At 31.8% G+C, this 10,927-nt stretch overlaps 1 protein-coding gene across 4 annotated transcripts in view; it reads right to left on the bottom strand.

The window, feature by feature from the left end:
* Positions 1–476: 476 nt before the first annotated feature.
* Positions 477–10,927, bottom strand: part of Bm1864 — a gene marked incomplete at both ends in the record, with an annotated part of 30,975 nt that continues 20,524 nt past the window's right edge. The window contains 27 exons of one of the 4 annotated variants that reach the window (XM_043081141.1): positions 477–684; positions 838–983; positions 1,138–1,243; positions 1,597–1,727; positions 1,996–2,183; positions 2,400–2,538; positions 2,842–2,915; positions 3,267–3,363; positions 3,625–3,718; positions 3,811–3,950; positions 4,318–4,627; positions 4,909–5,003; positions 5,194–5,364; positions 5,579–5,744; positions 6,077–6,210; positions 6,384–6,536; positions 6,720–6,812; positions 7,055–7,234; positions 7,462–7,589; positions 7,828–7,990; positions 8,235–8,514; positions 8,832–9,000; positions 9,314–9,380; positions 9,520–9,621; positions 9,800–9,934; positions 10,368–10,613; positions 10,810–10,873. In XM_043081141.1, coding sequence (XP_042937075.1) covers positions 477–684; positions 838–983; positions 1,138–1,243; positions 1,597–1,727; positions 1,996–2,183; positions 2,400–2,538; positions 2,842–2,915; positions 3,267–3,363; positions 3,625–3,718; positions 3,811–3,950; positions 4,318–4,627; positions 4,909–5,003; positions 5,194–5,364; positions 5,579–5,744; positions 6,077–6,210; positions 6,384–6,536; positions 6,720–6,812; positions 7,055–7,234; positions 7,462–7,589; positions 7,828–7,990; positions 8,235–8,514; positions 8,832–9,000; positions 9,314–9,380; positions 9,520–9,621; positions 9,800–9,934; positions 10,368–10,613; positions 10,810–10,873 — 3,979 coding nt within the window. The remainder of the gene's footprint in view (positions 685–837; positions 984–1,137; positions 1,244–1,596; positions 1,728–1,995; positions 2,184–2,399; positions 2,539–2,841; positions 2,916–3,266; positions 3,364–3,624; positions 3,719–3,810; positions 3,951–4,317; positions 4,628–4,908; positions 5,004–5,193; positions 5,365–5,578; positions 5,745–6,076; positions 6,211–6,383; positions 6,537–6,719; positions 6,813–7,054; positions 7,235–7,461; positions 7,590–7,827; positions 7,991–8,234; positions 8,515–8,831; positions 9,001–9,313; positions 9,381–9,519; positions 9,622–9,799; positions 9,935–10,367; positions 10,614–10,809; positions 10,874–10,927) is intronic. The other 3 variants (XM_043081139.1, XM_043081142.1, XM_043081140.1) reach the window with 3 other exon arrangements.

Below are 10,927 nucleotides of genomic sequence, written 5' to 3'. Positions count from 1 at the left end.
CTTATTACATATACAAAAGAAATGATAACACTAATTTGAAATATTTACATATTTTACTGCAAAAAAACTTCTAAACCGATAAGCTAAAAAAAAAAACCACCAAGTAATCGAGATATAATATTTGTTTACAATAATATTAAACTCCTTTCTTCAGCAGTTTGCCTACCACTGTAACTCCTCCACAACAGCAACAGAAAAATAGTTTGCGTACATTATGATTCAACCTTCTCCCAACTAATAATACTATATGATCTGAGATGACTGACCTAGAAATTACCTTCCATCATTATTTACTTATTAAAATGTTAATCTCATTATTTTCGTTATTATCCATACGGTAGCGCAATTTCTCATCATTTCTTGATTAATATAAGTAAAGCCAACAGCAGTAAATCAAGAAATGCTAAACAATAACTTAAATGCAGATAAAAAATCTGGCCATGAATGCAAATGGAACCCGGAAAATTGTTGATTGTTCAAAACGTATTGATATTTCGGCATATGCCGCAACCAAGCGGAAATTCTTCACCTGTTGGTGGGTGTTTTACCCTTAAAGGACATTCACTTCCATCTAGTTGTACACATTTCGGACCAACTGGACATTTCGGTAAAAGTTTTTTCGGCAAACATACCAATCGTTGGAAATCATCATGACATGCTGTACAAAAATGTGTGGTACCAAAGCTATAATACAAATCAAATAACTAGATAAAGCGATTAAGCGATTAGCAAAAATGTTAAACTTTTTAATGTTCATTATTTAACAATTCAGTATTTAATTAAACTTAAGCAATGTGTAAATTTGATTTCAAGAAATACTAACTCGTAATAACTAACCAAAAATAAACAGCGACTGAGCAACAAAAACGACACTTAAATTCGAGAAAGTCTATTCCATGACGTCCACAGACCTGAGCACCTACCACATCTGAACAACCACCACAAATCAATTCCTCAGGATTATACTGTGAATTATCCAGTTCCTGAAATATTTGTTTTTTTCTAAACTCTGTTTAATTGTAAAAGCAAATTTTTGAAACAAGCTTGTGTGAGTGAATGAAATGAAATATAATAATAGCAAATTTATCTCAAATCTTAAAATTTTGGATTAAATTTAACTCCATCAACAAAACTAACCTGTTGACAACGACTTTCGCCACCAAAATAGGCCTTCCCACACTTAAAACATAGAACATACATGTACCGCTCCATTGCATATTCATCCAGATTCATGTGAAGCTCACTAAAAAAGTGTATTTCTTTAATAAATTATTAACTGTCGCCGACGGATATTTCTCCAAACTAGAAAATGTATTTAACTTTATAACTTTATACATTTAAGTAATTAAGACCTAACGACCGTACTGAAAGAGGAACTATAAAACGATGTGAAGAATTCTCGAGTCTTCAAAGATAAAAAAAAAAAAAAAAAAAACTACGTAGGTTACAGCGACTGAGCTATAGTGACCCAAATGTACGATCAAAACAGTTAGTTTGATGGTTGCCTCACAGCCTTATTTCGATAGATGGTCAAAATTTTGAAAGGGTTGTTCAGTAAGCGATGAGAAGTCTAAAGTGGAAACAAAAGGAAATGACCTGCTCTCAGAGATAGTCGCAGGAGACTGCAAAAAGCCATCATATTCGAGTCTCAAACGTGCCTTACTCAATACTTCATTATACAAATCTTTCAGTGGGAGCAACAAATCTGCTACCGATGGATGATCAATCTGGAAATTGAAAAAAATTACAGCTGAAAGATACTATACGAGAAATGATACTAATTATCTAAATTAACATTGCCATTTTGCATAGGATATCTTGGCTAAACTTCCAATCAAATCACAAACTCGAAAAAAAAAAATTATGAAGAGAAACATGATGATTTGGCATGAAAAAAAAAAAATATTATAATTTATAGATTTCTACAAGTGCTATGTCGAGTTGATCTCATCTAGAATGCAAACAAAAAGATCAGATTGCAAAGACAGAACTAACTTGTTCCTTGCATAATGGGCATTGCATAAAGCGGAAGACAATCCTTGGACCATTCCAACGTTTCTCGAGTACGGTTCGTACACAACGATAATGGAAGATATGATGACAAGCTAGCTGAATACACGGTGCACCACCCAAACGATCCGTGAAACATATCACGCATAAATCATCTGCGTCTTGTTTTGTATCTCAAAATGTAGTTGTAAAAGAGATGGAAATTACTCGTTCATATCGAATAGCAAAATGTTTTGATCTAAGTTTTACCAATGCCAATGTTTTCCTTTTAAGTATCTGTTACTAAAGACTAGAAGCACATTACGATAGCAATGAGTAGAGCTTGGCTCAATCTTAAACAAATAAAAACGTTTACTTCACGTTTACTTCACGTCTACTACTACTTCTACCTGGCTTCCTGCATTGAATACACGGCAAGCATACTTCTTCATCACGTATACCACCACAGATATGACCACATGGAAGTTGCTGTTGACAAGCAAACGTTGCAAAGTGACGACACTCTTCGTGATTACACAAACCATCGATCTGTGGAAGGCATTATTAAATTTTGGAGGAAAGCTTCTAATTGCGCAGAAGGAAGAAATCTCTCAGCGCAACTTGCCAGAGAGATTATCTTCAGTTCCATAACTAACACCTTCTCAACATTTGTCATCTGCAGAATTGGAGAAGTGAAATTTTCAATTGAACACCTAAGAAAGTAGCAATAAGATCAAAAGCACTTTGAAAAGCGAATACTTCAATTAGCTTAGTTCAAAAATTCTGCCTGTCCTGAATTGTTTAATAGACATACAGAAACTGTCATGAAAATTTGATTAGTGTAGAAAAAACCTGATCTGGACACAATGGAGCATTACAGAAACGGCAAGTAGAGTTATCACGTGTTTCAGCAAGATTTGACATTTCTAAAATAAAATTTAATAATACCAGATTTTTATTTTACCCTAATTTATTTAATTTAAAAATCCATGCGAAGTTTAACCACATATAATAGGACTAAAATCTGGAATATTTAATGCTTCTGTGATATGTATTCGAGAATAAGAAAAAGTTTTTAAACTTTAGAATGGCGAAAAATAAGTGATCTGGTTTGAGGAACTTCTGACTTATAAACATATATTTGATCAGATAAAAAATGGCCACTTCCACTTCAAATAATATAGATAAAGTGTTATGGAAATTACTATCTAATTTGATGATAAAATTTTGCAAAAAAAAAAAAGAAAAAAAACAAGAGAAAATGGAGAAATACTTACCAGAAATTCGATGATAAGGCACGGAAGGTATATTTTCACGGATAATGCTTTGATTAAATTCTACCATTCCGTTCAGAGTAGTTGGATTAAACAGTATCTGTAAATTGTAGACAAATTTTTCCACTATAGAATCAAATATGTATTTTGATTTGATTCAGAAATAAAGTTGGAAAGAATTTTATCAAAAATATACATTTAAGAGGGCACTTTAACAGAAAAAAGGATAAGAACTTATCAAGAATTATAGTACAGTCTTATTTTTGTGATATGAATTTGTGAATATATGTGATTTAAAAATAATTAATTATATCTTTTCAAAAAAGATTCAATACAAACAAGATAAAATAGAAAGTTGTACCAAAACATGTGGTAAACGTAATCGAGTGGAACCTTCATGTACTTCAACTTGTGGACGATCATTTGTGTCACCAAGATGTTGCACAGCATGACTACTAAAATTTTAGCATATGAGAAAAAAAAAATAAAATTCAAAAGGAAGAGAACATAAAATAAAAAGAAATTTCTGAATGATTAATTCACTGACCGATTTCGTTTATTTAAATGAAGCACAGAGAAGCATTCTCGACATAACGAACATTGACAAGTTTCACAGTACACATTAGCTAAAGTTCGACCATCATCGTGATTATCACACAACATTCTCGTTAAACTTTCTTTGTTATTCTTAAAAAATCTTCTTGCAATAACTTTGAAAACATAAACTGAAGAGAAAGCCTAAAACACAAACAACTATAATTGGCTGTAACTAGAAAAAAATTTTTTCTATCTTTTATCAGATTACCCATATATATTCAAGATCCAACGCAGTTTGTACTGAATAATCAGATAATTCCCATTTTGTGAATTCATTAAATTATAAGAATTCTGCTTCTGATGAATTTTTATCAAACTAAAAAGCAAATGGACTGACCAATATCTTTTGTCCACTGATTTTAAAACAAATTTCTAATTTTCTTTTCGAAAACATAGCAAGTTGTGCATTATTGCTCATCCTTGCAATCTTAATTATAACTATAAATGAAAAGCTAACCTGTAGACTTTGCCATACTGATGACAATTCTAGCCATTGGCTCTCTTTCAACAAAGATAGTGCAGCTACGGCAAGCCAAAATTTTCCATTCTTTAGCATCTTTGATCGAGAATTACCAGTATTAATGAATTCGGAAAAATCCGAACTATTTGCCTGCCCTGACGCACTTTCGTCTTTTCCATCTGTTGCTATTTTTCCGGAGTTATCGCTGTCGTATGAATGAGTGATATTCAAAGAGGTTAAATTCATAATTTCATTTGCAATTTCTGTACGCACAGGAACTGTCCAGTATTCATTTAGCAGTCCTTCACTGTAAAAATATTCTCATCTATCAAATAATAAATCATAATCCAATGAACGCTTTTACCAATTATTAATATTGAAAGCAGCCTGCCATGAATGTAAATAATTTTATCAAAAATAAAATTCTAAATGAAATCTTTCTGCTTCCTCTCAATTAGTACAGTGTGCACTTGTATCTGGATAGGACATTATTACAAAGCAAGCAAGGAATTCTTAGCATTTTAATATTGAATTCAGGCCTACAGCAAATTGTTATTTGTCTTCGAATGATATTTTACATTTAACTACCTCAAATTTTTCAATAGTTGTTTTGCAAGATAAGCAATATCAGTGCTAACTGCTCGATCTATTCGCCAATACATCGGTGCACTTGTCACATGAGTCTACAAATTTTCAAGAGAGTATTTTTTTCAAATCAAAACTACGGTATTAGAACCAGTATTTCACATCTAGTAATTTGGCAGGAAAAATGTCGCTATATCATCCATAGAACAGTCCCATTGATAAATATATTGATAGAAAAAATGTTTTGGTTACATTATTTAAGAGAAAGAGGAACATGATAAAACTAACAGCTAAACAAGCCGAAGTTAGTGACCGTGTCATTTTATCACGTATTTGCAGTGTTATCACTTTTGTTATCAATATTAATAAATTCCGTGTAAAATTCACGCAATCGACTGCGGATGGCGTGAATAACTTGGATAGGCACTCAATTGTCTCCAATACTTGACATTGTACTACCTGAAAATGCAAAAATTAAACAGTGCAAGGATGGGAAATACAATTTAACGCTTTAAATATAGAGCAAGGTTTCAATTATCAGTCATTAATAAACAATAGAAACATTGAAGATAATGGAATATATTGAAAATAAGAAATTGAGATATGTCTACAATAATTGATTAAGCGAAATAAACAATTAATCAAAGGAAAAGAAAGCGAAAATAAGATTTGCCTGAGGAGCAAATAACAAAAGCTCAGAAAGGATAATGAGAATCCTATTTTTGACACCAAATACTTCCAGGCCTTGACGTGAACTGCAAATCTTCAGTAACATTTCCATCAAACCGCAAACGTACGAATAATTGCGCTTTGCTTTCTCACGCAATGACGATACTTCCCTGAAGCTTTCAAAAATAAAGGCACACAAAAAAAGCTTACATGAATTTTGATGTCGAGAAAATGAGAAAATTCAAGTTTCGAATGAATATCTCGAATAACTGCTATGTCTATACAACTGATGATTTTATATAGAATGTCAGGTTGTACCTCTTGATATCCTCTTTTCTCTCAAAAGTTGGCTGTGATAAAAGATTTTCTACTACCAAATATTATTACTATCAAAACTGGAAAAGAATAAAAAGAGAAGCAAATCTCAAGAAAACTTCGAAAGAAAATAAGCGATCATCATTAATGACTCTGTAAAAAAAATCATGAAAATAAAAATAAAAACCTTTCCAAAGCACTGATCATATGAGAACAAACAAATGTCTGAAGTGGTTGTAATTGTATACGACTAAATAGCAGATCAAGTACTTGTTGTCGTAATGTGCCATTTTCTTCCTGTGAAAATTCGTCACTAAATGCCTGAAAATAAACATAATCTCTTCAAAATAACAGAAATGAAATATCTTAATCAAATGTTCTAAAAAAAAAGGTGAAAGGACATAATCCTAAATCATGGAAATTAGTTGAAAAGATACGACACTATTCAGTGTACACAGTTTTTTCCTCTAAATTAGTTGGAAATTTATGCTAACTTGAGCAGCAATAGCTTGGAAAACTGCAAATGCATCATCCTGATTAGCATTAAACAATAGCTGATGTGATGGTGAAGGCTTCAGAAAACTCCGATTAGTAAAGGACTGAGTACTAAGCACATCCAATGCAGTGCTAGTACCAAAAACTCGAAGCTAAAATTTTAACATTTCCTTAGAAATTTGAAATTTTAATATAATTTCTTCTTTTTTTCTTCTTGCATTATAATGATATCTGTAATTTCTTCTTGCATTATGCAATGACATCCTTGTTCGATGACTGAAGAAATTTAAATCTACCAGTATTTATAATGATATTAGTGCGTTTTTATTACTAACCTGACGTATACGTAAGGAGGGATCGTTACCACGAAATATCACTTGAATACTGCTCAGTCCAAAAATGCAGCATTTTATCCAGCCAATAAATTGCTTTAAAATGATTCTCATTTCGTTTCATTAATCAAAATGAAAATGCGAAAAAAATTCACAAACAAAAAAATAGCAAATTCGAGCATACTTTTGAAGTAGTCAATATGAATGATTCATTTCCTTTCGAAACTATTAATTATTAAAAAAGATAGCATTTGCTTTGGGAAAAATTCCACTATAAAATACCGATTTCATAAATTTTTATAAATTACCTAAAAATGCATAAGCATAAATCAACATACGTGATCGAGACACTCGGAATGAATCTTTCGACGGCTTCCATCACTTTCCGCAGTAACAACAGTAACAGAACACGTTCGATAACCCTCATCACGAATATTATCCACGTAAACAGTGAGTAGCGTTGCCTTATAGCTTCGGATATCACAGTGTACTGTCACGTAGCGTGGTCGATTTTTATCCTGAAACTGACAAAAATGCAAATTTAAATTTCATCCAAATCTAACTGATATGATGTAAGTGGAAAAACAACTTCATCGAAAAGATGAAATTTAGTGAGAAAACCAACAAGTAGAAGCATTTTGATGAATTCAAAATAGCAGCAATTCTGAATATTCCCGCAAAAACTTTTTAAAAAGCCGAACAAAGATATGTTTTTTTTTTTTTGGAATTTCATTTGAATTTTGACCTCTTCACCAGTTTCCCAGAAAGTTTCACTATTCCCATCCGTTAAACATGCAATCATTGCTTGACGACTTGATGCTTCATAACTCAAAATACCAGTAATATCTTCCATTTGCTTCACATCTGCTTGCACTAAAAAACAATTAGCAGTTTGTGACTATTTTAAAATGTATTCCTGAAGAACTTAAATAACAGTAATTTCTAAAAGAACTGAAACATCAAAATTTATACACTTTAAAAAATTTTCTGTATCCATCAACAAGTTGTAGATTGAAAAGGAAAAAAAAAAATCCTACATGATAACACACTGAGTCAGAAGACTGAATTTCAAATCTCAAAAATTTCCAAAAATTCAAATTTTAACACAAACATTGAATCTTACGCTTTCTAGACAACAATAATTTCTGCTCTTGAAGTGAACGATAATCTGTCTTCCGTTCGCCATCGTCCAGATTCCACGAATGATCTTCAGATGAATCAGCCAACACGTTACCGACACTTGCTAATACATCGCATATAAGAGAAAGCAAATCCTACAACTTAGCACCTTTCACAAAGAATTGTGTATAAATATGCATAAACTGTAGTGTTGTGTGATGTTAAGCGATGTCACATTCACTTATCAAAAACATCAAAAGAAAGTGAAATGTTATCAACGATGAAAGCATCCTTTTAAATTTACAGCATATTAACAGAAGGTTAGCAACAAGAAATCTCAAAGTTGTGATAAATTGCACAGTCCAAACATTTCAGTAAAATTTTTAAAGCCAGATAAACCTGTTCATGAACCGTTAACTGAAAGGTCCACACCCGGAAGCATAAGCAGCGTAAGTTAGTATTAACACCATTTGATTGTACGATAACGGCAACCGTATGCAAGAAAGAATGTAGTTGTTGAACCATTTTATTAGCAACTGGACCAGCTAAATAGCAAACACGCCACGGATGTGGTAAGAGACGTAAGTTTGTTGCTAAACGTAAATGATTTTTACGCCATCGACATAATGGTACGTATGAGTTTAATGCTGTCAAATATTGCCAAAGAATATCTGCCACACTGGAAAATATGAGATATGATAAATATGAATCGTTATATTTACAAGTAAATTGTAATAATCTATCAGGATTCTTCGAATATAGTTCCAGAATGTTATAAATATTATAAGTATGTTGTAAAATTTTATTCAGGCCGAAGATTCTGATATATTCTAATGAAAGAAGTATATAGCACAGTTTAAGTTTCTTTTTTTGTTCTGCTCTATTCTTAATTCATCTAATTCATAAAAATCCGAAACAATCTAATTATTTAACTTTTAAATACTTCAAGAAACTGAAAATTTAGAGAAATTATAACTTCAAAATTCCGAAACTAACCTAGATTCAGTTGAAACCATCTTCAAGAGCCAATTCCAAACACGGAATGAATGTGCAAAAAATGTAGCACGAGCCACAGCAGTTGCCATTGCTTCCCGTATACGAGCCAAGTTATGCCGTTCCATTACAAAAGTAAGTACTGGCCGACGAAGTGATACGTTTACATTTGCTTAAATATAATATATTTGGAAAGCAAAAATGAAATATTTATTATTCAAGATTTGCCAATGAAATCATTCACTAACTTTTCTTCACCAATTCCACTACTCCTTCATCACTATTTCACTTTCTGCTAGCACTGATAACAACACTGATTAACTACCGACTGATAACTACACAACATATAAGTTATAATACGAACAATTATTTATTATTTGGGATGTATAATAACTAAAACATAATAAACAGTCTTATTCCATTACAACAAATCCAAAGAGTGATAGATTATTAATAATACTAAATTGGAACACTTGAAAAGTTACCGCTACCAGATATATTGTTCTGTTCAACCAACAGTGATTTCAATGCTACAGATGGACTTTGAACAATCTGCAAAAAAAAGTTTGAAATTTATGAGTGCCCTTAAGAATTTCAAAAAAAAAAATAATAAAAACAAGCTAAATTTCAAAGTGCAAGACTTCAAAGCATTGAGCAAAATTTTAAAAATTATATTATAATACAAAATTACTTCAGCTGACTGCCGCCTTTCGTATCCTTCTAACATCTTCCGACGTATCGAATTAACCATTCCATTTTGGTTGGAAGCATTTGTTAGCGGTGAAGAACCAAGCTAAAATTATATTATAATAATTAGATTTCTCAAAATTTAATTCCAAAAATAAAACATGTAAATAGCTAAATTTCATCCATATAAACTCTTTCATCAGTATCTTTCCATACTTAACACACAAGTAAATCCTCCCTTGTGTTTTTGATTGAAAATTAGTGACTTTTCGGCTACAACTCACCCGTCTCGTCGAATACAATGGATTGTAGTTTGAAAGAGCGGAATGAGTAGTAACACAACTGTGCTTTGGTCCTGGGTCACTGGCATATGATAATTTTCGTAGGTGACAACCATTTCCACCTCCATTTGATAATTGCTGTAAGTCATCCGTTATTAGTAAAATATAATCATCAGGACGAAATGGACGAAATATTAAATTTATGGACTGAAAAATTAAGGATACGAATTCTTATCCAATCATATGAATTATCAAGTACATTAATTTTCAATTTTATGCAGGAAACTGATAATTTTGTTGTCTAAACATCAATATTTCAAGATTATAAACCAAAATCTCAGTAATGAGAACTGTTTTGGTCAATATCCAAACATTTGACCAATTAATTACTATGATAATTGGTCAAAAGTGAAATATTAGTTTCTAGTTTAATTTCAGGACTGATTCAATGCACTGCAAGTTTCACTGCTATTTTAGGATTCTTATTAGCAGATGTTAAATCAAAACAGAAAAAGCAATGTTCTCAGTTTTTGTAATCAGTACAAAAAAAAGAAATCATTGACAAAGTTACTGGTTGTGATACTATTCCAACATCCGTTTGTATACATGTTGAAGTGACAGGTGGTGTCACCATGGATGATTGTGGGAAAAGATTTATTGTCCAGCCAGATGTCGCTCTTGACGTATCCTTGCTATCATCATCCAAACATGCATTTAACTCCATAAGAAACATTGCATTTTGCTTGATTACTGCTTCTGGAGACATTTCTGCGACAGCTGAGGAGGCGCAAAATTCACGCCATCGACGAGTTCGCTCCTAAAACAAATACTTCTTTATATCTGAAAAAAGTTAGCACTCAAAAATTATAACAAATTTGTGTTTGGTATGCTGTGATATCGAAGTATTGAAGATTCGAGCAGTGAAAAATATTTCACTCTCATTCTTTACTTTTCAATAAATCACAATTTTTGAAACTAAAAAAGTGATGGAAACATATATATATGTGTATAACCTGTTGATGTCCAGATGGAGTCTGCAACAAATATTTTGATCGGCATGTAGCACACATCAAATACCTAAAACATTAATAATTTTCTAAAATCTAAAGGGAAATTCTAAATGAAAAAAAA

The sequence above is a fragment of the Brugia malayi genome (assembly GCF_000002995.4).
Source record: "Brugia malayi strain FR3 genome assembly, contig: Bm_v4_Chr4_scaffold_001, whole genome shotgun sequence".
Classification (NCBI taxonomy): Eukaryota; Metazoa; Nematoda; class Chromadorea; order Rhabditida; family Onchocercidae; genus Brugia; species Brugia malayi.
Note: the sequence above shows the minus strand (reverse complement) of the source record. Positions and strands in the feature narration are given on the sequence as shown.